We start from the raw sequence: 26,029 nt of genomic DNA, 5'->3' as shown, positions 1-26,029 counted from the left end.
ACATATATATATTCTTTTTTAAAATTAATTCATTTATTTTTGGCCGTGTTGGGTCTTCGTTGCTGTGCCGGGGCTTTCCTTAGCTGCGGCGAGCGGGGGCTCCTCTTCGTTGTGGTGCGCAGGCTTCTCATTGCGGTGGCTTCTCTTGTTGCGGAGCATGGGCTCTAGGCGCGCGGGCTTCAGCAGTTGTGGCACGTGGGCTCAGTAGTTGTGGCTCGTGGGCCCCAGAGCGCAGGCTGGCCCACGGGCTTTGTTGCTCCGTGGCATGTGGGATCTTCCCACACCAGGGCTCCAACCGTGTCCCCTGCATTGGCAGGCGGATTCTTAATCACTGCACCAGCAGGGAAGTCCCAGATATATGTTCCTTTTCAGATTCTTTTCCATTACAGGTTATTACAAGTTATCGAGTATAGTTCCCTGGGCTGTACAGTAAGTCCTTGTGGGTTAGCTATTTTATGTATGGTTCAAGGTCACGTCCCTCCTCCTAGTTCGTGGTGAAGATGTAAGATGCTGGAGGAAATTGGCTTAAAGACCCCACACACGCACACACCTGCGAATGCACACCCAGATAACAGTGAGGAGGGAGGTAGGAGTCGGGGAGCGCGGTGCGGGGTCACCGCCAGGCACGGGGTGTGGCCTCCTGGAGGCGGCCAAAGTCTCCGGTTTCCAGGCTCTTCCCGCCTACCCACGCCCTACCTGTGGCGCAAAGAGCTGTCTCCGCCCCCTCGAACCTGGGTGACCGGGGAGACCAGAGCTCGAGAGTGTGTCCCGGACACCAGGCGGCGGCGGTGGTCTGGGAGAAAGAAATCCGGCGGCGGGGAGAGAACCCTGCCCGCAGGCAGGGGGAAAGGCTAGCTGCCCCGCCTCTCTCAGCCAGATTTCTCCGGGGAAGGAGCCGCCCGGCACCCTCCCCCAGCTGGCCCAGCCGCGCGGGGCGTCTGGGAGCCCGAGAAGCAGCCAACCTGCCGAGATGGAGGCGGCGGGCACCTGGGCGCTGCTTCTCTTGGTGCTGCTCCTGGTGCTGACGCTGGCGCTGCCTGGGACCCGGGCGCGAGGCCACCTGCCCCCTGGGCCCACGCCGCTGCCGCTGCTGGGGAACCTCCTGCAGCTCCGGCCTGGGGCGCTGTACTCGGGGCTCTTACGGGTGAGGGGCCGCGCCGACGCCCTGGCTAGGAGGGGGTGGGAGGGTACCAGCGCCAGGAGAGGGAGGGGACCCCAGGAAGACAAACCGCGCAGAGAGGCCCGTAGGTACCCTAGGGGATGCGGATGAAGGGTCCCAGGGCGGAGCTGAGAGAGTTGGGGGAGTCGAAGGGAGAGGGGGTGGGGCCCCCGGGCTAGGAGGAGCAGGATCCTGCCCCCTGAATCCTGGAGAGGGCGTGAGAGCTGGAAAGCAGGCTCCCGAGGGCCAGGGGTCCCGGGTCAGAGAGACCGGCAGAATCCTGGGAAGGGGAGGAGGGGGGAGAGGGGGCAGGGAACCAAATGTGAGAGAGACGAGTCCTCAAGCAGAAGAGGAAACTGATGGTGTGATGGTGGTGGCTTGACCCAGAGGGAGAGGTAGTGGGGAGATACACGTGAGTATCCTGAGGAGGGGGCAGAGAATTAAAAAGCGAGGGTGTCCCCGGGGGAGTTGGAGGCAGAGGCTGAAGGATTCCAGGAATCTGTCTGCGGAGACCGATGGGGCTGGGGGACTGGGGGAGGGGGGGATAGGCAGAGCTCAGCCAGGAGGGAGGGAGCTGGAAGTTCCTGGGACAGAGAAAGGAAGGCCCCAAACTTTTGGTGGAGGGCGGGGGGGGGTAGTGAAAAGAGGCCAGAGGTTCCCCATTCCGGTGTCTTCCGGACATGGCAAGGAGGGGGGAGCGATCTTGGGGAGAGATGGTACCAGTGCTCCGTGGAATCTGCTCCAGAATTTGAGGATTTAGCAGTGATTGAAAGGGGTAGTTAGTCTTTTGGGGTTTTTTTTTCGGGGGTGGGGAGATGAGGGATTATGGGAGGCCACAGCTGCAGCTGCCCATTTTTGCTGCTGTGGGTCTGTGCTGTGGGAGCAGGGGTGGGTTCTGGGTTGTCCCAGTGTCAGAAGTTAGGGCTCTGCAGGGGATAAGGGAATGGGGACCAGAGAGTGTGTTGGGTGAGGGAGTTTGAGGAAGGAGGACTCTTGCGGGGAGGGGTGAAATGCTGGGAGCTTGGTGCAAACCAAGAACTGAATCTTCCAAAGGGACTGCTTCAGTCTGGGGCGAGGCAGGAGGGGCTTCTCTTAGGTGGCTCATCCAGCAACAGGGGCCACGATGGACACAAGACTTTAAAAGGCAGCAGCCTTCCCCACATCACTCACCCCTTCTCGGTCCCTGCTCCCAGCTGAGTAAGAAGTATGGACCAGTGTTCACCGTGTACCTGGGACCCTGGCGGCGCGTTGTGGTCCTGGTTGGGCGCGAGGCTGTGCAGGAGGCCCTGGGAGGTCAGGCCGAGGAGTTCAGCGGACGGGGTTTGGTGGCAACGCTGAACGGAACCTTTGATGGCCATGGTGAGTCAAAAGGGGAGCTGGAGGCTGCTGGGTCCTTCACTCAGAGCCTGCCACCACTTACTGGTATGTGAGCTTCCATGTGGTTCAGTGTCTCTGGGCCTCTGTTTTCTCATCTAAAATGGGATGATGACAGTGCCTATTGCATAGGATTGTACTGAGGATGGCACAAAGTAAGCACTCATTAGTTACCTGGTTGTAGTAGTGTTATTAATGTTCCAGGCGGAGCCCCAGGGCTGGGAGGAAAGAGCGAGAGCATTTGAGGCACTGGGAATTAGTGGGCAAACACTCAAAATGTACAAACTATTCTCTGTTAAGACTGAAAGCTGGAAGCCGGTGCTGGGCGCTCCAGGGAACACAGCCTTGAATAAACAGCCTCAGTCCTGCTCCCAGAGCGCATGGGCCAGGAAGAAACAGACCTGTCACTAGACAGTGACAGTCCAGAGAGGAATTGGAGGAGGCGCCTGGCCCAGCCTGTCGGGTGGAGGTTGTCCAGGACGTCTTCCTAAAAGATGGGGTGTCTGAGCTGAGACTCATAGGATGAGTGGGAAGGGTGTTCCAGGCAGAGAGACCAGCACGTACAAAAGCATGGAGGTGAGGGAAGAAGCATTCGCTCATCAACTGACACATTTTCATTACACCTGACTTGGTACTGGGGACACAGTGGTGACAGATGTGACATGTCTTACTGTGGGAGATGTGGGCTTTGCAATAAGACAATGGAGGGAGAGACTAGATTTCTAAAATGAGAGGTACAGCCTTAAGAGCAGGACCCAGGGGACCTTTACTGGCCAGGGGAGCAGAAGGATTTGGAGAGGAGAATGGGAGGAATCAGAGAAGGCTTCCTAGCGGAGGTGACATTTGAAGTGGGACCTGAAGGCTGAGTGGGGTTAGTTCAGTGAGGCTGAAGAGGTGAGTGATCCAGGCAGACGGAACAGCCGGGGCAAAGGCCTAGAGGGGGCATCCTGGTACTTTTGAGGAAGTGAGAAAAGGCCAGTGCAATTGAATTAGCAAAGCTGGAGAAGTCTTTGGAGCCTGATCATGCAGGGCCCGAGTCAAGCCAGAGTTTGGACTTTGGGTTTTTCTGGGAAAGGGTAGAGTCAGAGTTAGAAAGATCCTCTGGTTGCTGTGTGGGAGCCCAGCAAGGGGATTGGGCTGGACCAGGGCTGGGGCCGTTGAGTGGGGGAGGGGAGGTGGTTGGGGGAGGAATGCAGGGCTCTAGCCAGGGGATGGGATGTTCTGCGGGCGGCTGAGACGAGGAAGAGAGATGCTGAGGCCTGTTTGGGACACAGTGGAGGGATGGGTGGGCAGGGGACATCCAGGAGGAGGCGTCCAGAAGGCCGCTATAGACTAGCATTCTACAAGTGGAAACAGCTCAGACCAGGGAAGGGACTGTCCGGGCCTCTTGGATAAGGAGGTAAACAGTGCAATTCCATCTTCCTCCCTCCCGTTTCAACCTCCAATTGGCATGGGGCGCGGAACCCAATAATACTCCATGAATGTTGGGATGGATGGATGGATAGAAGGGTGGGAGGGAGGGAGAAAGAGGAAAGAGGAAGGAATGATAAATGGATGGGTGGGTGAATAGAGGAATAAAAAGATGGATAGCCAGAAGGAAGGAAGAAATCTTTGCTCATGCTGGTGAATCAGAACGAGGATTTAGCAGTGATTGAAAGGGGTAGTTAGTCTTTTGGGGTTTTTTTTTCGGGGGTGGGGAGATGAGGGATTATGGGAGGCCACAGCTGCAGCTGCCCATTTTTGCTGCTGTGGGTCTGTGCTGTGGGAGCAGGGGTGGGTTCTGGGTTGTCCCAGTGTCAGAAGTTAGGGCTCTGCAGGGGATAAGGGAATGGGGACCAGAGAGTGTGTTGGGTGAGGGAGTTTGAGGAAGGAGGACTCTTGCGGGGAGGGGTGAAATGCTGGGAGCTTGGTGCAAACCAAGAACTGAATCTTCCAAAGGGACTGCTTCAGTCTGGGGCGAGGCAGGAGGGGCTTCTCTTAGGTGGCTCATCCAGCAACAGGGGCCACGATGGACACAAGACTTTAAAAGGCAGCAGCCTTCCCCACGTCACTCACCCCTTCTCGGTCCCTGCTCCCAGCTGAGTAAGAAGTATGGACCAGTGTTCACCGTGTACCTGGGACCCTGGCGGCGCGTTGTGGTCCTGGTTGGGCGCGAGGCTGTGCAGGAGGCCCTGGGAGGTCAGGCCGAGGAGTTCAGCGGACGGGGTTTGGTGGCAACGCTGAACGGAACCTTTGATGGCCATGGTGAGTCAAAAGGGGAGCTGGAGGCTGCTGGGTCCTTCACTCAGAGCCTGCCACCACTTACCGGTATGTGAGCTTCCATGCGGTTCAGTGTCTCTGGGCCTCTGTTTTCTCATCTAAAATGGGATGATGACAGTGCCTATTGCATAGGATTGTACTGAGGATGGCACAAAGTAAGCACTCATTAGTTACCTGGTTGTAGTAGTGTTATTAATGTTCCAGGCGGAGCCCCAGGGCTGGGAGGAAAGAGCGAGAGCATTTGAGGCACTGGGAATTAGTGGGCAAACACTCAAAATGTACAAACTATTCTCTGTTAAGACTGAAAGCTGGAAGCCGGTGCTGGGCGCTCCAGGGAACACAGCCTTGAATAAACAGCCTCAGTCCTGCTCCCAGAGCGCATGGGCCAGGAAGAAACAGACCTGTCACTAGACAGTGACAGTCCAGAGAGGAATTGGAGGAGGCGCCTGGCCCAGCCTGTCAGGTGGAGGTTGTCCAGGACGTCTTCCTAAAAGATGGGGTGTCTGAGCTGAGACTCATAGGATGAGTGGGAAGGGTGTTCCAGGCAGAGAGACCAGCACGTACAAAAGCATGGAGGTGAGGGAAGAAGCATTCGCTCATCAACTGACACATTTTCATTACACCTGACTTGGTACTGGGGACACAGTGGTGACAGATGTGACATGTCTTACTGTGGGAGATGTGGGCTTTGCAATAAGACAATGGAGGGAGAGACTAGATTTCTAAAATGAGAGGTACAGCCTTAAGAGCAGGACCCAGGGGACCTTTACTGGCCAGGGGAGCAGAAGGATTTGGAGAGGAGAATGGGAGGAATCAGAGAAGGCTTCCTAGCGGAGGTGACATTTGAAGTGGGACCTGAAGGCTGAGTGGGGTTAGTTCAGTGAGGCTGAAGAGGTGAGTGATCCAGGCAGACGGAACAGCCGGGGCAAAGGCCTAGAGGGGGCATCCTGGTACTTTTGAGGAAGTGAGAAAAGGCCAGTGCAATTGAATTAGCAAAGCTGGAGAAGTCTTTGGAGCCTGATCATGCAGGGCCCGAGTCAAGCCAGAGTTTGGACTTTGGGTTTTTCTGGGAAAGGGTAGAGTCAGAGTTAGAAAGATCCTCTGGTTGCTGTGTGGGAGCCCAGCAAGGGGATTGGGCTGGACCAGGGCTGGGGCCGTTGAGTGGGGGAGGGGAGGTGGTTGGGGGAGGAATGCAGGGCTCTAGCCATGGGATGGGATGTTCTGCGGGCGGCTGAGACGAGGAAGAGAGATGCTGAGGCCTGTTTGGGACACAGTGGAGGGATGGGTGGGCAGGGGACATCCAGGAGGAGGCGTCCAGAAGGCCGCTATAGACTAGCATTCTACAAGTGGAAACAGCTCAGACCAGGGAAGGGACTGTCCGGGCCTCTTGGATAAGGAGGTAAACAGTGCAATTCCATCCTCCTCCCTCCCGTTTCAACCTCCAATTGGCATGGGGCGCGGGACCCAATAATACTCCATGAATGTTGGAATGGATGGATGGATGGATGGATGGATAGAAGGGTAGGAGGGAGGGAGAAAGAGGAAAGAGGAAGGAATGATAAATGGATGGGTGGGTGAATAGAGGAATAAAAAGATGGATAGCCAGAAGGAAGGAAGAAATCTTTGCTCATGCTGGTGAATCAGAACACTAGGAGCCTGGAGAATCCCAGTTACCTACTCCTCAGGAGAAGGGCACCCTCAGATGCAAGGTCAGGCAATTATTGAGCACCTCGTGAGTCCTCCTCCTTGGGCTAGGCTCCTAGGGGCTCAGGACAGGGCACCTCACTGGGAGGAAGGGAGGAATCCTGGGGAACGGGGGAGGGCTGGTCCCTCCTTGAGTCTAGCCTTCTGTGCAGGGGTTTTCTTCTCTAATGGGGAGCGATGGAGGCAGCTGAGGAAGTTCACTACGCTGGCCCTGCGGGACTTGGGCATGGGGAAACGAGAAGGTGAGGAGCTGATCCAGGCGGAGGCCCAGTGTCTGGTGGAGGAGCTCCGGAAAACCAAAGGTCAGCAGGGCGCCGAGTGTGGTAGGGCCTTCCCTCGCGGACTGGGTTGGGGACTCCAGTCACTCCGCCTCTCTCCTCCTCCACCTTCTGCCTCTGTCCTGCTGTCTCCCTGAGGGTCTCTGTGTCCCTCGTACCGTCATGTCACTCTTTCTGCCTCTTCTCTCTTTTTTTGGCTGTGCAGCATGTGGGATCTTAGCTCCCCCACCAGGGGTCAAACCCGCGCCCCCTGCATTGGAAGTGCAGAGCCTTAACCACTGGACCGCCAGGGAAGTCCCTATTTTTCTGTTTTTCTCTCCTGTAAGTCTGCCTCTGTCTTTCTCTGTCTGTCTCCGTGTCTAACTCTCTCTTGTCCTGTCTCTGTCTCACTCTCTGTGCCTGTCTCTTTCCGGTTGGGTCCGGCCCCCACTCCATCTTCGTGGACCGGCTCCGCCCTACGTCAGCGCCCCTCTGCCCCCGTCTCCATCACAACCCCCCTCCCTGTCTGCTCCTCCCCAGGATGGCCTCTTGACCCCTCACTGCTGCTGGCCCAGGCCACGTCCAACATCATCTGCTCCCTCGTCTTCCGCCTCCGCTTCCCCTACGACAATGAGGAATTCCAGGCCGTGGTCCAGGCGGCTAGTGGCATCGTCGTGGGGGTCAGCTCCCCGTGGGCCCAGGTAAGGGGGTGGGACCCCTCTCTCTCCAAAGGCTCCTGCCCACCTCTTTCAGGTAACCCCAGAGCACCCTGTCCACCCGCCCCTCTGCCCTGGTGCAGGGCCAGACCCCCGTGAAAACGGCTGCCCGTCCCCCCGCAGACCTACGAGATGTTCTCCCGGCTCCTGCAGCACCTCCCGGGCCCCTACACGCAGCTCCTCGGCCAAATGTGCACTGTGGCTACCTTCGCCGTCCAGCAGATACAGCGGCACCAGAGGAGCCTGGACGCCTCAGGCCCCGCACGTGACGTTGTGGATGCCTTCTTGCTGAAGATGGCAAAGGTGGGGGAAGCTTAGGGTTGGGGGCCTCCTGACCGGCCCCTACACCCGGGTATAGCTGGGACACTCCGTCACCCTCCTTCTTTCTCTCTGCACGTCGCTCTGTGAATGTGTGTCTGAGTCACTTGCTTCTCTCCTCTTTCTCCTCCCTCCAACCTCAGCCCCCTGCCCAGGTCTCATGCCCAGTGACCCGCCACCGGCAGTCCCCACCATGACTTCCCCCAACCCACACAGGAAAGTTCCTATGAATTGCAATCATTTACTTACGAAACCTTGCAATGTCTAATTAGACTAATAAAGTCCTCGTTATTAATTATGTGGGAACAATTATCATATGAGAAAATTAGAATTAAGATGACCCCTGTGGAAATAACTAGTTTTGAATTGTACATACTTTGCAATTATGGGAGATTTTCAGGGCCACATCCTTTGAATAAATGCAGCCGCCCTGTTCATGGAGAGAGAGATTTCTTTTCTTAACTCTGTGGCCCGTTTTTTTTGGGGGGTGGGGGCGGGACTACCATGTGGCTTGTGGGATCTTAGTTCCCAGCCAGAGATGGAACCTGGGCTCTCGGCAGTGAAAGCACAGAGACCTGCCACTGGACAGCCAGAGAATTCCTGAATTTTTTTAAAAAATAAATTTATTTTTATTTATTTATTTTTGGCTGCGTTGGGTCTTCGTGGCTGTGCGCAGGCTTTCTCTAGTTGCGGCGAGTGGAGGCTACTCTTCATTGCGGTGCTTGGGCTTCTCATTGTGGTGGCTTCTCTTGTTGTGGAGCACGGGCTCTAGGCGCATGGGCTTCATTAGTTGTGGCACACGGGCTCAGTAGTTGTGGCTCGTAGGCTCTAGAGCGCAGGCTCAGTAGTCGTGGCGCATGGGCTTAGTTGCTCCGTGGCACGTGGGATCTTCCCGGACCAGGGCTCGAACCTGTGTCCCCTACATTGGCAGGCGGATTCTTAACCACTGTGCCACCAGGGAAGTCCCCTGAATTTTTTTAATTTTAATTTTTTACTGAAGTATAGTTGATTTATAATGTTTCAAGTATACAGCAGAGTGATTCGGTTATATATATATATATATATATTAAAATATATATATATTTCTCTTGTTGTGGAGCACGGGCTCTAGGCGCATGGGCTTCATTAGTTGTGGCACACGGGCTCAGTAGTTGTGGCTCGTAGGCTCTAGAGCGCAGGCTCAGTAGTCGTGGCGCATGGGCTTAGTTGCTCCGTGGCACGTGGGATCTTCCCGGACCAGGGCTCGAACCTGTGTCCCCTACATTGGCAGGCGGATTCTTAACCACTGTGCCACCAGGGAAGTCCCCTGAATTTTTTTAATTTTAATTTTTTACTGAAGTATAGTTGATTTATAATGTTTCAAGTATACAGCAGAGTGATTCGGTTTTATATATATATATATATATATATATATAAAAATATATATATATATGAAACTGAATCATATATATGCTCTTTTTCCGATTCTTTTCCATTATAGGTTATTGTAAGACATTAAATATAGTTCCCTGTGCTATACAGTAGGTCCTTGTTGTTTATCTATTTTATATATAGTAGTGTGTATCTGTTAATCTCAAATATAATTAAATCTTTTTAATTTAAGAAATGAAAGGGAATGGGAATTCCCTGGCGGTCCAGTGGTTAGGACTCCGTGCTTCCACTGCAGGAGGCCCAGGTTCGATCCCTGGTCAGGAAACTAGGATCCTACAAGCCGTGTGGCATGGCCAAAAAAAAATTCTTTTTAAATTTAATTATAGTAAAATACACATAACATAAAACTTACCAACTTAGCCATTTTCAAGTGTACAGTTCAGTGGTGTTAGATATTCACACAACCACCATCCATCTCCAGAACACTTTCAACTTGCAAAACTGAAATTCTATACCCATTAAACAACAGATCCCCATCCTTCCCTCCCCCAGCCCTCAACTCCCACCCTCCTACTTCCTTACTCTATGAATTTTCCTACTCTAGGGACCTCATATAAGTGGGATCACACAGTATTTGTCCTTTTGTGGCTTATCTCACTTAGCATAATGTCATCAAGTTTCATTCACATTGTAGCGTGTGACAAGATTTCCTTCCTTTTTAAGGCTGAATCATATTCCATTGTGTGGATATAGCACATTTTCTTTATCCATTCATCCATCAATGGACACTTGGGCTTGCTTTCACCTTTTGGCTATTATGAATAATGCTGCTATGAACATAGGTATGCAAATGTTCTTCAAGATCCTGCTTTTACTCTTTTGGATAAATCCCCAGAAGTGGAACTTTTGGATCACATGGTAAATCTATTTTACTTTTTTGAGGAACCGCTGTACCATTTGCCGTAACAGCTGCACCCTTTTAAATACCCCCTTGGCGACAGGGGTTCCAGTTTCTCCACGTCTCCACCAACACTTGTCATTTTCTGTTTGTTTGTTTGTTTGTTCGTTTTATAGTGGCCACTCTCTTTCATTTTTAAAACATTTTACCCCGAGAGAACTAATATCAAGAGCCCACTTCCCAACTTTCTCACACATTTATTTAAACTCCCTGACAAAGTTATAACTTGCTGTGCTGCACGCCAAACCTGGCTGTGCTGGGTCTCTACTCCCCGCAGCCTGTGTTCTCTGAGCCCCTCTGCCTGGTTTCCCCCAGGAGAAGCAAGACCCAAACACAGAATTCACTGAGAAGAACTTGCTGATGACGGTCACTTATCTGTTGTTCGCCGGGGCGGTGACAGTCAGTACCACGGTTCGCTACACTCTCCTGCTCCTGCTGAAATATCCTCAGGTCCAAGGTAGGAAGCTTCTCCACCAGCCAGGCCCTGGGAACAGGAGGGAGGGCTCGAGAGCAAGAATGTTTAGGGGAGTGGACAGCCTGAGCCAGTGCCTGGAGGCAAGAATGAGCTGGCATCTGGGGCGTCTGAAGAGCAAGAAGTCTGCGGACTGCCGGCTACAGTGACAGGTCTAGCAAAATGAGAAATGAGGCAGGAGGCGTCTCCGGCCTTGCTGCCTTGGCGGTACATTGTGCACCTAATCCTGAGCCATGGGGAGCCATGGAAGGTCGTTGAGCAGGGGAGGGCAGGGACAAATGAGCATTTTAGAAAAATCCTTTGGTCTGTCATGAAGAGGTAAGTTGTAGGGTCTGAAAGAGGATGCCAGGAGCCCAGGGCAGAGGACAAGGTAGGGACCTAGGCCAGAGAGAACAAACAGGGCTGGGCCAAGCTGTGGGGAGGAGAGAGGGGTCCAAGTAGGCAGGTGGTGGAGAATGACAAGGGAGGGAGGCATCCAGGGACAGGCCCAGGGCTCTGGCCAGGGGACCCGGGGACCATGAGGCCACCCTGAGATGGGGACAGAAGGGATAAGGAGCTAGTTCAGGGGAGATACTGAAGCCATTTGGGGACAATTTGAGTGTGAGGGACCTGGAGCCACCAGGGGGAGGCATCCAGAAGGCCACGAGACACCTGGATCAGGACTGGAGATAAGAAACAAATTGGGGTTATCAGGGCACAGGCAAGACCTGAAGCTGTGTTGGTGAGGGTGGGTAAGTGGGTGAGGCAGGGCTGGGAATGTGCCCCAAGGAACTCCAGCATTTCAAGGTCACGCAGCTGCGTCCAGTGCTGTCAAGCCAGTGGGGTGGGCTGACCAGGAAGATGGGACCTGGGTGCCTTGGTGGAATCAAGGAGTCAGCTGCTATTTCAGCTCACTAGGCCTCAGTGTCCTTATCTGGGAAATGGGGCTAGATTATGGCCCCCCACCTCACAGGATTGCTATGGGAATTGAAAGAGGAGAGATGTGATGCCCACCACACGGGATGTGTGGGACCCAGGCTGCAGAGGGCTGGAGGACTCTTCCTCCCTGCCCACCAGCCTCACCCCTAACCACAGCTGCTCAGGAAGATGGAGCGTCCGGGAACTCCCTGGCGGTCCAGTGGCTGGGACTCCGCACTTTCACTGCCGAGGGCCCGGGTTCAATCCCTGCTTGGGGAACTAAGATCCGTGTGGCACGGCCAAATAAATAAATAAATAAACCTTAAAAAATAAAGAAGATGGGGCTTCCGAGGGGAGGATCGCAGGGCCCCGCCCCACCTTTGACCTCCAACTCTCCTCTTCTTGGGCGCAGAGCGTGTGCAGGAGGAGCTGACGCGGGAGCTGGGGCCCGGCCAGGCGCCAAGCCTGGGGGACCGAGCCCGCCTCCCCTACACGGACGCGGTTCTGCATGAGGCGCAGCGGCTGTTGGCGCTGGTACCCATGGGAATGCCCCGAGCCCTCGTCAAGACCACCCGCTTCCGGGGGTACACCCTGCCCCAGGTGGGTGTGCGGGTCAGCCAGGCCCAGCGGCTGTCTCTGTCTCGGGCCTGAGGGCCTGAGTCCATTGCTATCTTTTGTCTCTTTTTCTGGATCTTGGTCAGTTTGTCTCTCTGCATCTTCTTCCTCTTTCTGTCTCCTCTCTGGCTGACATCTTCCTCTCTTTTTCTGTGTCCCTGTCTCTGCATCTCTCTTTGTTTCTTTCTGTATACATTTTTCTTGCCTTTTGACTCTGTCTCTGAGCCTCGGTTTCCCCCATGTGTCCAATGGATCCTAATTCTACCTCCTTCCAATCGTGGTGGGGACAATCAGATAACGTGACAGGCAGGGAAGCAATTTGAGAACTGAGGGCCGAAGGAGGCCCTCGCTCTCCACCCGGCTGCAAACGATCAGGCTCTCCCTCTTTCCCTACACACACACACACACACATACACTCTCTCTCTCTCTCTCTCTCAGTTCCTGCCCCTTCATTCCAGAGCAACTCAGAACCAGCACCACCAGGGGGCGACCTCTCCCTGGAAACCGAAGGTGCCTTCCGGGCAAGCTGCTCCCTCCTTGAGCTTCATTGTAGAATCCAGTTCATAGCAGTTAGAATCCAGTCCTGCTGTTTTCTAGCTGAGACCTTGGGCAAATCACTTCACCCTCTGAACCTCCATCTACTCCTCTTTTTTTTTTTTCCCTTTTAAATTAATTAATTTATTTATATATTTTTGGCTGTGTTGGGTCTCCGTTGCGCGCAGGCTTTCTCTAGTTGCAGGGAGCAGGGGCTACTCTTTGTTGCGGTGCAGGGGCTTCTCATTGCTGTGGCTTCTCTTGTTGCGGAGCCCGGGCTCTAGGCGCGCGGGCTTCAGTAGTTGTGGCACGCAGGCTCAGTAGTTGTGGCTCACGGGCTCTAGAGCGCAGGCTCAGTAGTTGTGGCGCACGGGCTTAGTTGCTCCGCGGCATGTGGGATCTTCCTGGACCAGGGCTCGAACCGATGTCCCCTGCATTGGCAGGTAGATTCTTAACCACCGTACCACCGGAGAAGTCCCTCCTCTTCTAAATTGGGAGTAATAATAGTATCATCTTGGGATTGTAAGGAATCTGTGAAATGATGCTTGCAAAACACCGAATGAACTCTTTGTACAGGGGGTGGGGCTCCTATGTACACCACAGCAGCAACTATTGCTAAAGCAGTGACTCTTGCAACTACAGCAACTACTGATAATGATAATAGCAATAACAGGCATCTGTGATCGAGGATCTGCTCTGTGCCAGGTATTATTCTAAATGCTTTACATGTATTACCTTATTTAATCTTCAGAGCAACACTACATCATTATCACACCCATTTTACAAATGAGGAAACTGAGGCTCTGAAAGGTTAGAAGACTTGGCAAGCTCTCCCAGCCTACAAATCCTGCCCCTACTCTCCCAGCAGTAGGGGCAGTATTTGAACCCAGAGCCTATGCTGTAACCACTGCTATCTGCCTTTCTCTTATTTTAACAACATTAGTGTGACCTTTTCCTGAAGCCTCACTCACCTTCCCAACTCGGAGCCCCATTAGCCAGAATCCCTAACAAAGGAGATCCTTCACCCTCTCCTCGTACTCCCTGCCTTCCTTCACCCTCCACCACAGTCCTGGGAACATGGGGACTCTCATCTCAGCGGAACGGGCTGCCCCTCTCCCCGAACCTGGGCGGGGGAAGCCTTCGTGGGCAGCCCCCATCCACCCACCCTTCACCTCCGGAAGATCATAGTGGCAGAAAGCTGGACTCTTAGCCAAGTGCCTTAGGACAGCCACAGCTGAATCACAACATAGCCCCAAAGTTTAAAATCAAATGTAAAAATAACAAGCTCTGCCATGTCCAAATGTTGCTTTGGGCAAGTTGCTTAAATTCTCTGGGCCTCTGTTTTCCCACTTTTTGTTTGTTTGTTTGTTTGTTTTGGCTGCACCACGCGACTTACAGGATCTTAGTTCCCTGACCAGGGATTGAACCCGTGCCCCCTGTAGTGGGATCATGGAGTCTTAACCACTGGACCGCCAGGGAAGTCCTCCATCTTTTTTTTTTTTTTTAATATTCCACACTGTTGCATCAGTGTTAGCCCTATCCTTTAATCCATTTTTACTACCGAGTTACAGACCTGACTGTTCCTAGCACCTTGTTTAACCAGTGGACAGTTATCTTCCCCGCCCTATAAGCAGCCTCTAAGACATTATCTTTTGGGCTTCTCATTGCTGTGGCTTCTCTTGTTGCGGAGCCCGGGCTCTAGGCGCGCGGGCTTCAGTAGTTGTGGCACGCAGGCTCAGTAGTTGTGGCTCACGGGCTCTAGAGCGCAGGCTCAGTAGTTGTGGCGCACGGGCTTAGTTGCTCCGCGGCATGTGGGATCTTCCTGGACCAGGGCTCGAACCGATGTCCCCTGCATTGGCAGGTAGATTCTTAACCACCGTACCACCGGAGAAGTCCCTCCTCTTCTAAATTGGGAGTAATAATAGTATCATCTTGGGATTGTAAGGAATCTGTGAAATGATGCTTGCAAAACACCGAATGAACTCTTTGTACAGGGGGTGGGGCTCCTATGTACACCACAGCAGCAACTATTGCTAAAGCAGTGACTCTTGCAACTACAGCAACTACTGATAATGATAATAGCAATAACAGGCATCTGTGATCGAGGATCTGCTCTGTGCCAGGTATTATTCTAAATGCTTTACATGTATTACCTTATTTAATCTTCAGAGCAACACTACATCATTATCACACCCATTTTACAAATGAGGAAACTGAGGCTCTGAAAGGTTAGAAGACTTGGCAAGCTCTCCCAGCCTACAAATCCTGCCCCTACTCTCCCAGCAGTAGGGGCAGTATTTGAACCCAGAGCCTATGCTGTAACCACTGCTATCTGCCTTTCTCTTATTTTAACAACATTAGTGTGACCTTTTCCTGAAGCCTCACTCACCTTCCCAACTCGGAGCCCCATTAGCCAGAATCCCTAACAAAGGAGATCCTTCACCCTCTCCTCGTACTCCCTGCCTTCCTTCACCCTCCACCACAGTCCTGGGAACATGGGGACTCTCATCTCAGCGGAACGGGCTGCCCCTCTCCCCGAACCTGGGCGGGGGAAGCCTTCGTGGGCAGCCCCCATCCACCCACCCTTCACCTCCGGAAGATCATAGTGGCAGAAAGCTGGACTCTTAGCCAAGTGCCTTAGGACAGCCACAGCTGAATCACAACATAGCCCCAAAGTTTAAAATCAAATGTAAAAATAACAAGCTCTGCCATGTCCAAATGTTGCTTTGGGCAAGTTGCTTAAATTCTCTGGGCCTCTGTTTTCCCACTTTTTGTTTGTTTGTTTGTTTGTTTTGGCTGCACCACGCGACTTACAGGATCTTAGTTCCCTGACCAGGGATTGAACCCGTGCCCCCTGTAGTGGGATCATGGAGTCTTAACCACTGGACCGCCAGGGAAGTCCTCCATCTTTTTTTTTTTTTTTAATATTCCACACTGTTGCATCAGTGTTAGCCCTATCCTTTAATCCATTTTTACTACCGAGTTACAGACCTGACTGTTCCTAGCACCTTGTTTAACCAGTGGACAGTTATCTTCCCCGCCCTATAAGCAGCCTCTAAGACATTATCTTTTGTTGGTTTGTTTTTTTTTAATATTTTATTTATTTATTTATTTGGTTGTGCCGGGTCTTAGTTGCGGCAAGAGGGCTCCTTAGTTGTGGCATGCGAACTCTTAGTTGTGGCATGCATGTGGGATCTAGTTCCCTGGCCAGGGATCGAACCTGAGTCCCCTGCATTGAGAGCACGAAGTCTTAGCCACAGGACCACCAGGAAAGTCCCTCCCCCATCTTTAAAATGGGATCATATTACTAACTGTTCCCTAGACTGGTTAAAAAGATTTAGTGAGTTTGTGTGTATGTTTGTGAGTGTGTGTGTGTAAGTATAATACATGTACCTATTACATATGAGGCAATACATATATAATGCTTAATAAAGTGCCTGACACATAATAAGCACTCGATAAACATTGATGCCGCTGTGTTTTGTGAACCGGTTTCCCCAACACACCAGACTCTTGTGCTCTGCCCTCGAGGACTGAAGGCCTAGGGGGTGAGGGATGTCTGTAGTTTTGTTATGATCTCCCCTCAGGGCACGGAGGTCTTCCCTCTCCTTGGCTCCATCCTGCATGACCCCGAGGTCTTCAAACAGCCTGAGGAGTTCAACCCAGGACGATTCCTGGATGCAGACGGAAAGTTCAAAAAGCACGAGGCCTTCCTGCCCTTCTCCTTAGGTATCTGCTGGGTCCGCCCCTGTCCACCCACTGGTCCTCCCACAGGCCTGGGTGTGAGGACGGCTGGCCCAGCACCATCTGTCTCCCCTCCAGGTAAGCGTGTCTGCCCCGGGGAGGCCCTGGCTCGGACCGAGCTCTTCCTCCTGTTCACCGCCATCCTGCAGGCCTTCTCGCTGGGGAACCCATGCCCACCGGGTGCCCTGAGCCTCCAGCCAGCCGTCAGTGGCCTTTTCAACATCCCCCAAGCCTTCCAGCTGCAATTCCGGCCCCGCTGACCTCCACCCCACCCCACCCCACCGTGTGGACCGGATGAAGAAGGGAAACTTGGGAGGTAGTAGCCTTGGCGGTTGCCGTGGACATGGCTGTGTCTCCTGAGCCACACGTCTACACCACAGGCAGCCACATTCGCACACCTGTAGCTGTTTTCTAGAGTCGGTCACACATATATGCAGCCTACACATCCACAGGGTCATCAGCCCACGCAACCACACGCCCAGACACACCCACGAGGGCCACAGGGCAACTCAGCCATGCAGCTTTCTACTGACATAAATGTAGTCCATCTGGAATCACACCCACATGCCCAGATAACCCACCAACTCATACACAGCGCAGCTCCCCTGGACCCACAACCCACGCGTGGGGATTCAGCTGCCGCCTTCACAAGCCACGGAAACAGCCACAGTGTTGGCAGCCCACGTGCCCTCTTAACTCATCAAACTTACCAGGGCCACCATCTCTGGGAGCCTAGAGCGGAGAACATGCCCCATGCCAGCTCATGTCACCACACAGAGACCATCTCTGTCCTCAGCCCTCAAGTGACCGTACCGCTATCCAGGCCTAAGACTGTCGCCATCCACATGCCCCCAACCACTGAACCACACAGCCAGCCCATGTGGGACACCCGCCCGCCTCCGGGGTATCTTCCGACTAAGATATACGACTCCCGCGGAGGCCCAGCTCTGGCCTCCTCCGCACCTTCAGCCCTCAAGGGCACCCCTTTCCAGGCAGCCCGATCCCCCAAATGCTCCCAAATACAGACACACCCCAGTGTGCAGTTGTGCACAAGCCTGGAAACAAAGTAAACTTGGACATACGTGGAAACTCAGACCAGGGGAACACACACACACACACACACACACACACACACACACACACACACACACACACTCCAGCTTATATAACCATGTCGAAAACCTCCCCTGCTCCCCCCACCCGCCTCCAGTTAGACCCAGTGGATGGAGCCAGATTCCAACTCCCCGTTTCAAGGAAGAGGCCAGGTCTGACGTCCTTGTGACTCGAAGGTCCCCGTTTTGCAATAAAAGTTTGTCTCTGGCCCAGGGCAGGGCCTAGTATGTGTGTGACAGTGTCCATCATTGTGAGTAAGGAGTGGGGATGGGGGGGGGGTCCACCCCTCCCTGGAGGCTAGGCAGGAACTGAAAAACATGGCCCCCGCCTACCCTGGCTGTTGACATCAGTAGCAGATGTGGAGGTGGCGGACGGGGTGGGGGTGGGGGGGAGCTGTCCTGGGCCTCACTTCCGGTGAGGCGATGTTGGGGGGTGGGCAGAACTGCAGGCCTAGGGCAGGGGGTGGGAGGCGTGCGGGTAGGGGAGTTGGGGAGCCTCAGTTAGGGAAAAACTGAAGGTGACTGCTTCCCACCCTGGGCACCCTCCCAAACTGAAAGCAGACGCCGAAACACAAATCCTACCCTCACTCTGGCCTCTCCTGCCACCCTTTCCCTCCTCCCTTCTCTTCACTAGAGAGCCAGAAGCATCGTTTTCTTTGTCAATTATCTAATAAGGAAGTTTTCAAACCCACAACAGTAGACAGAATAGTACAATGAACCCGTGGGCCCATGCCCGGGCCTCATTCGATAATCATCAACTTTCGGCTAATTTTATTTCATCTATCACTCTCTTACAGTGATTTTAAAGCAAATCTCAGAAAATAATTGAATACACATTTCTAATAGTAAAGGACATTTTTCCCCCCAACATTTTATTATGACAATTTTCCAACATGCAGCAAAGTTGAGGGGATTATACGGGAATACCCATGGGCTACTGCCTAGGCTCTCCCACTTCGGTTGCCATGCTGCATTAGCAAATTTCTTTCTACCTGCCCAGCCAGCTCATTTTTTTAGGCATTTCAGAATAAATTGCAGGGAATTCCCTGGCGGTCCAGTGGTTAGGGCTCCGCACTTCCACTGTGGAGGCGCAGGTTCGATCTCTGATCAGGGAACGAAGATCCCGCGTGCCGTGCCACATGGCCGAAAACAAACAAAAAAATAAATTGCAGACGTCGACCTCTGAATGCTTCAGCAATGCATAGATCGTTAGCTAAAGTTTCCTTTTTTTTTCTTTAATTTTCCATGATGTTATCACTTTATTTTTTGGCTTAAATTCTACAGAGGTAGCACAAAACAGTGATATGATGGAAAATAGAAAGATGCGATGGGGATCAGATCCTAACTTTGCCACTTTCTAGTTGATGACACCTTCACTGAGGATTTAGCATCTAAAAGACTTGCCAAACTTAAGAGATGTGAAAAGTTCTGGAACCTAATAGGAATGAAATACATGCTAAGTTCTTGGATTTATTATTACTACTTTTTATGTCAGTGTGATATGAAAAGGAATGAATGAGGTTTGAGGTTTCCTCCTTTTAAATTAAGGCAATGATTTGCTTTCCTTTGCACTCAAAATTCACATTCAGGGAACTTTGGGATCAGAAATACCAGCAAATTCATTTATTTGAGGAAGGATGGACCTTGCACTGCATCAATATGAAAGTTGACATGAATTAGGATGATTCCAGTAGCAGGCAAAAGAAAAACAAAAACTCAAAATGTCTTAAACAATAATTATTGGACCCCAAAGCAAAAGTATTTACAATCAGTGTGGTGTTCAGTTTGGTTTTTTGGGGGGGCGGTAAAATATACATAACATAATATTTATCATTTTCACCACTTGTAAGTGTACGATTCAGTGGCATTAAATATATTCACAATGTATAACCATCACACTATCTATACCCAAAACTTTCACTATGCCCAACAAAGACTCCTAACTTAGTAAGAAAATAACTCCCCTTTAAAATCCACTCTTTTGTTTTTTTGGGGGGCACACGGCTTGCAGGATCTTAGTTCCCTGACTGAACCCAGGCCCACAGCAGTGAAAGCGTGGAGTCCTAACCACTGGACCACCAGGGAATTCCCTAAAATCCACTTTTTAAGAGTCACAACCAAGATACCCATTTTCACGCCTATCGCAGTTAGCAGTTTTGCTGTGTTAGTGTTCACGTTTCCCTGATGGTTTGCAGAAATGTACTTCATAGGTGTGTTTGTTCAAATCAACATCCAAAGGCTCATCATGCAGTGCCTTCATTTGGATGCTTAGGTCTTCGAAAGCTGTAACCATTCCCCAACCTTTTGTATGCCACTTATTTTTTTAATTTTTATTGAAATATAGTTGATTTACAATGTTGTGTTAGTTTCAGATGTACAGCACAGGGATTCAATTATACATATACATAAATATATATAATTCTTTTTTTTATATTCTCTTCCATTATAGGTTATTACAAGATATTGAGTAGTTCCCTGTGCTATACAGTAGGTCCTTGCTGGTTATCTATTTTATATATAGTAGGGTGTATATTTTAAGCCCAAACTGCTAATTTATCCCTCCCCTCCTTTCCCCTTTGGTAATGCCACTAGTTTCTTAAAGAAACTGGGTCATTTGCCCTGTGCCATTTTTCACATCCCAGATTTGGCTGATGGCATCTTTGGGGTGCTACTCAAGATATCTTTCCATTGCCAGGAATTCTCTGTAAACTGGAAGTTAGATCAGATTTGGGCTCATTCTGGCCCAAGAGCTCCTCACTGGGTGGGCTGGGCCCCTTCCAGGCACATCACATCTCAATAATAAATGTTCCCATAAAGTGTGTCCAGGTCCTGATCCCTCTGTTAGAAAGTTTCCCATCAACTTTTCACTTACTGGCCTTTAAAACCAAATCAAATCAGGTCTTTCCCCTGCTCTGCCCCCCAGTGGGGAACGCTTGTGCACCGTTGGTGGGAATGTAAATTGGTGCAGCCACTATGGAAAACAATATGGAGGTTCCTCAAAAACTTAAAAATAGAATTTTCTTAGGATCCAGCAGTCCCACTTCTTGGTATATATCCAAAGGAAACAAAATGAGTATCCCAAAAGAGATATCTGCACACCTGTGTCCATGGCATCATTATTCACGATAGCCAAGATACAGAAGCAATCTAAGTGCCAGCAGATGAGTGGATAAAGAAAATGTGACAGGCTTCCCTGGTGGTACAGTGGTTAGGGATCCGCCTGCCAATGCAGGTGACATAGGTTCAAGCCCTGGTCCGGGAGAATCCCACATGCCGCGGAGCAGTTAAGCCTGTGTGCCACAACTACTGAGCCTGCGCTCGAGAGCCCACGAGACTCAGCTACTGAAGCCCACGTGCCTAGAGCCTATGCTCCGCCCAACAAGAGAAGCCACCGCAATGAGCAGCCTGCACACCACAACAGAGTAGCCCCCGCTCGCCGCAACTAGGGAAAGCCCACGCGCAGCAACGAAGACCCAACGCAGCCAAAATTAAAAAAAAAAAAAAAATTAAAAAAAAAGAGGGCTTCCCTGGTGGCTCAGTGGTTGAGAGTCCGCCTGCCGATGCAGGGGACACGGGTTCGTGCCCCGGTCCGGTAGGATCCCACATGCCGCGGAGCGGCTGGGCCCGTGAGCCATGGCCGCTGAGCCTGCGCGTCCGGAGCCTGTGCTCCGCAATGGGAGAGGCCACAACAGTGAGAGGCCCCTGTACCGCAAAAAAATAAATAAATAAATAAAAATAAATTTTAAAAATATATAAAAAAAGAAAATGTGATATAGATATATAACGGAATAGTATACAGCCATAAAAAAGAAGGAAATCCTGCCATGTGTGACAAACATGGATGGACCTTGAAGTCATTACACTAAGTGAAGTAAGTCAGACAGAGAAAGACAAATACTGTATGATCTCACTTATATGTGGAATCTAAAAAAGCTGAATTCATAGAAACAGAGAGATGTCATGTAGCATGGTGACTCTAGTTAATAAAACTATATTATACATTTGAAAGTTGCTAAGAGAGTAGATCTTAAAAGTTTCCTAACGAAAAAAATTTGTAACTGCGTAGTGATGGATGTTAACTAGACTTACTGTGGTGACCATTTCACAACATATACAAATATTGAATCACTGTGTACATCTGAAACTAATATAGTGTTATATGTCACTTGTCTCTCAATAAAAATTAATTAATAATTACTTCATTAAGTAAAAGAATTGTTGTTGCCAGAGGCTGGGGGTGGGGGAGAAATGGGGAGATGTTGATCAAAGGGTACAGAGTTTCAGTTACAAGATGAATAAGTTCTGGGGACCTAACATACAGCATGGTGACTATAGCTAATACTGTATTGTATACTTGAAATTTACTAAGAGAGTAGATCTTAAATGTTCTCACCATACACACCAAAAAAATGGTAACTATGTGAGGTAATGGATGGGTTAATTAACTTTATTGTGGTAATCCCTTTGCAATATATACATGTAGTAAATCATGTTGTACAGCTTAAATTTATTTATTTATTTATTTATTTATTTATTTATTTATTTATTTATTTTGGCGTGCCGCATGGCTTGTGGGATCTTAGTTCCCCAGTTCCCCAACCAGGGGTCGAACCTGGGCCCTCAGCAGTGAAAGGGCCAAGTCCTAACCACTGGACCGCTGGGAATTCCCCCATCGCATTTTTAAAATGCATTTGAGGGACTTCCCCGGTGGTCCAGTGGTTTAGAAGACTCCGCGCTTCCACTGTAGGGCTAGGGTTCCATCCCTGGTGGGGGAAATAAGATCCCACATGCCGCACAGCGGGACCATAATAAAATAAAAAATAAAATAAAAATACTATGTATAAAAAAATAAAAAAATAAAATGCATTTGAAAGCCAATTGCAAACACATATTTGATACTCAGCAAATAGTTCTTGAAAGAACGAACACAGATTCAAGTTGGCCACGCGCACAGCTGGGTCCACCGTGTCCTAGGTGTGTAGGGCCACCCAGCATATTCAAACAAGTGGGCAGATCTTTGCACATATTTGCATCCCCCCAAAATGCCACAATAATTAATTGGCCCCTTTATGAAAGGTCTTTTACATGGTGGTGGGGACACAGTGGTACCAAAGATATACCCAGTGCCTACACTCCCAGAGCCCACAGACCATGAGACACACAGTCACACCAATAAATATATTGTGACAACCCAAGCCAAAGAAAAGGACAAAGTGTTAGGCGTGAACAACACGGGGACCTAGAGTTGACTGGGAAGGACCAGGCAGTGATGCCAAGAAGGGACAACTGAGATGGGGCTGAGGGTTGTGTAGGAGTTGGGGGCATAGAGCTGCAGGACGAGGCCCTAAAGCTTGTGAACAAGAGAAAGGAGCCAGGTGGACATGAGGGGTCACGAGGCAAGCAGTTTGGGGGTTTATCTTGGAAGGTTTGGGGCAAAGGTGGAAGACGGTTTGATTTGGGATTGAGAGACATTCTTCTTGCTGTTGACAGGTTAGAGGGAGGGAGAGTGGAGGCCAGGAGACCAGGGAGGAGGCCAGAGCAGGGGTCCAGGTGGGAGAAGATGGGGCTGGACCAGGGTGAGACCATGGGGAGGACAGCAAGGCCAGGCAGGAGAAAGGTTTGTGGAGCTAAATCGAATCCTCCTTGGCACTTGGAAACTTATTGAGGGCGGGGGGTGTCCAAGAGGACCCTGAGGGTCGGGCTTGGGTGGCAGAATAGATGCTGAGGCTGTCACTGAAATGGGACACAAATGACACAGCTCAGGAAAGCTGATGGGGAAGAGCCCTGAGTGCCAGCTTGTGGAGGCAGGAGCTTGCCCTGAGGGCCGTGGGGAGCCAAGGTTAAGCAGGGAGGGGACAGGGTCAGATTTGAGCTTCAGAAACATCCCTCTGTTTATGAATGGGAGATGGGTTGCAGGGAGTAAGAGTGGAGGCAAGGAGGCCTGGGGGGAAGCCAGGGAGGAGGCCAAGGCAGGGTCCCGGTGGGAAAGGATGGGGCTGGACTCCTCGGCGTGAGAAGAGGCAGGTGGGAGAGACGTCGGGAGGCTGAAAGGAGAGGAGTTTATAAGGAGCTGTAGGGATACCAATACACAAACAGAACAGCCAAGAGCAGAGAGATGGGTGCCCAGCCCCCTCCTACACAGACACTCAGGCTTGCAGAGACCTCCCCCACCTCCACCATGTGCAAAACACATAGTGGGAAGTAAATGGACAAGCAGGAGAACCAACACACAGGCCCTGGATCTACAAGGGTCAGGATACACAGTCCACCAGAGGGAGACAGCAATGCAAATGCACAGAGAGACATACAGATGAGATGCAAGAAATCAAGGGCACCTTGTCAGCTGTCGTCACCACGTGCAAAAAACTGCACATGCACTGCCCCAGGACAGCTTCCCCGTAGCCTGCTAAGTGGGTTCCATTGCTATTCCCACCTTACAGATGGACAAACCGAGGCTCAGGGAGGCCAGTCACTTGTAAGGTCACAGGGTTAGCGGTAGAGGCGGGATTCCCACCCAGGTCTTTGGGCTCCCCTGTGAGTGCCCATCCACTGCTGTCCTGTTTCTGTGCCCACGTGGATCTCTTTTGTATGAGGATCCACATCTCCCCAAGTCTTCCCCCGGGGGTGCCCACGCAGCAGGGTCCTCCCGTTTCTGGTTTCTGAGGTTTCTCCAGGAATGGAGGAGCTCCTGACCTGACTTGTCTGAGTGTGAGCCGGTGGCGTGTCCCTGCGTGTCTCCTCCTGTCCCAGCCTCTGTGTGTGGGTGACATCTGTGAGTGTGTGTGTGTGTCTGTGTGTGTGTGTGTGTGTGTGTGTGTGTGTGTGTGTGTGTCCTTGTCTGAGGAGCTGTGAGTGAGAGGGGGAGTGCCTGGCTGGGCTGGGCTGGGGGTGGAGGCAGGGGAGGGGGCCGTCGCACAGGGGAGCGGAGTTCTGGAGGAATGTTTACCAGACGCGGAGAGAGCCCAGAGGGACAGCGCCCAGAGCTGGGATAGGGAGACGCACAGCTTCCCTGCCTCGCTGGCCCACGATTAGGGGCGTAGCCACCTGGGGCCCCCTTCCCCCTCCTCAGCCTCCCTCCAGGGCCCCTTTAAGACAGAGCTGGTCCGCTTCTCTCCGCGTTAACCCCTCGAAGTCCAGGTGGCCCCTTGGGCTCCGGCCGGTGGGCGGAGGCAGGGGGGGAGCCAGGGGCGGGGAAAGCGTTGCCCGAAATCTGGGAGGGAGAGAAGGAGGCAGGGGAGCTGGGAAGGCGCCGCTGAGCAGAGCCGGGTGAGGGCGCCCCCCGCCCCGCTGTGCCAGGCGGGCAGTGCCAAATCCGGGGAGCCCGGAGCTGGGGGGAGGGCCGGGCACAACCCGGCCCTGCCCCCTCCCCCGCGGGGTGCCCAGCAACTTCTGAGGAAAGTTTGGCATTGATTGCCTGGTGCCTCGAGGATGGGCAGGGTCCTGCTGGCCTGGTGCTGGGCGCTGTGCTGCTGGGGGTGCGTGGCTCCTAAGGGTGAGTGATGGGGGGCTGGGGGAGGAGGGAGAGGAGAGGGATGGATGGCAGGTGTTTGAGAGGGGTGAGTCGGGAGTCCTGGTCTGGCTCAGGGAGTTTCCTTGGGACAGCGGGGGCGGGGGGGAGGGTGTACACAGAGACAAACCAAGAGAGGGAAGGAAAAAGGGACTCTTGAGAGAGGGACAGGACAAGAAACAGAAACTAAGAGGGTCAGAGACGGACACAGACAGACAGACAGACAGAAGCTGAGGGCAAGGGTAGGGGCTGGACTTGAGCTGGGGGCTGCCCGAAAGGAATCTTCCAGAAAGGACCCCTAAGTCAGGCAGCGGGCTGAGGAGGCTCCAGAGCCCTAGGGGAAATCCCTCGTCACTGTCACCCCCCCCCACTTCTCCTTACCCCGTGGCTGTTTGTCTGCGCGTTCCACCTCTGGGGCCAGGGGCTCTGCCTCCAATCCTACCATCTCTGTGTGTCGCCATTTCTCTCTCTCTCTCTCTCTCTCTCTCCAGTCTCTGTCTTTATCTCTCCCTGTGCCCTAAGTGTCTCTATCACTGTCTCTGTCAGTCTGTTTTTGTCTCTTTCTGTCCGTTTCCCTCTGTGTGTCTCTCCTACCACTTTTTCCCCTCTGGGGGTGTCTCTCTCCATCTCTTATCCTCTGTCGCTCTGGGTGTCTGTCCCTCTCTGTCTGCCTGACTTTCTCTGGTTCCTCTCTCTGACTCTCCTTCCCTGTTTCTCTCTCTCTCCTCTCCCTCCCATCCCCTTTTCTTCCCCACCATCCACCAGCCTAATCTGTCAAGTCTCTAGAGACCCTAAGGGAGGGCAGGCCAGCCAGGCAGTCAGGGCGTGGGAGGCTGCCAGATCCCGGGCCTACTCCCAACGGACGGAGGATGGAGGCCGGACCCCAGTCCCCTGGGAAGGCTCCCATCTTCCCCTCAAAGCCTCCACCCCCCCTCCCCCCCGCTGAGGTCACTCTGCAACTATGTGGGCCTAAGGGCCTGGCGGGGTCCTGGCAGTAGGCAGGCCGGCAGGCACGGGTGGAACCGAGGAGTC

At 52.2% G+C, this 26,029-nt stretch overlaps 2 protein-coding genes across 5 annotated transcripts in view; both read left to right on the top strand.

Moving 5' to 3' along the window:
* Positions 1-970: 970 nt before the first annotated feature.
* On the top strand, positions 971-17,518 carry CYP2S1 (cytochrome P450 family 2 subfamily S member 1). Its single transcript, XM_024132644.3, is given in 10 exon segments — positions 971-1,144; positions 2,353-2,518; positions 6,649-6,798; positions 7,294-7,454; positions 7,593-7,772; positions 10,432-10,573; positions 11,898-12,085; positions 16,222-16,363; positions 16,457-16,629; positions 16,631-17,518. Coding segments are annotated over 10 exon segments (1,584 nt in total). The 3' UTR covers positions 16,739-17,518.
* Positions 17,519-24,748: 7,230 nt separating this feature from the next.
* AXL (AXL receptor tyrosine kinase) overlaps positions 24,749-26,029 on the top strand; it is a 32,240-nt gene continuing 30,959 nt past the window's right edge. Inside the window, exon 1 of one of the 4 annotated variants that reach the window (XM_007128110.4) lies at positions 24,749-24,982. In XM_007128110.4, coding sequence (XP_007128172.1) covers positions 24,919-24,982 — 64 coding nt within the window. In that variant the 5' untranslated portion in view covers positions 24,749-24,918. The remainder of the gene's footprint in view (positions 24,983-26,029) is intronic. The other 3 variants (XM_007128109.4, XM_007128112.4, XM_007128111.4) reach the window with 3 other exon arrangements.

This window comes from Physeter macrocephalus, chromosome 17 (assembly GCF_002837175.3).
Source record: "Physeter macrocephalus isolate SW-GA chromosome 17, ASM283717v5, whole genome shotgun sequence".
Lineage (NCBI taxonomy): Eukaryota > Metazoa > Chordata > Mammalia > Artiodactyla > Physeteridae > Physeter > Physeter macrocephalus.
Note: the sequence above shows the minus strand (reverse complement) of the source record. Positions and strands in the feature narration are given on the sequence as shown.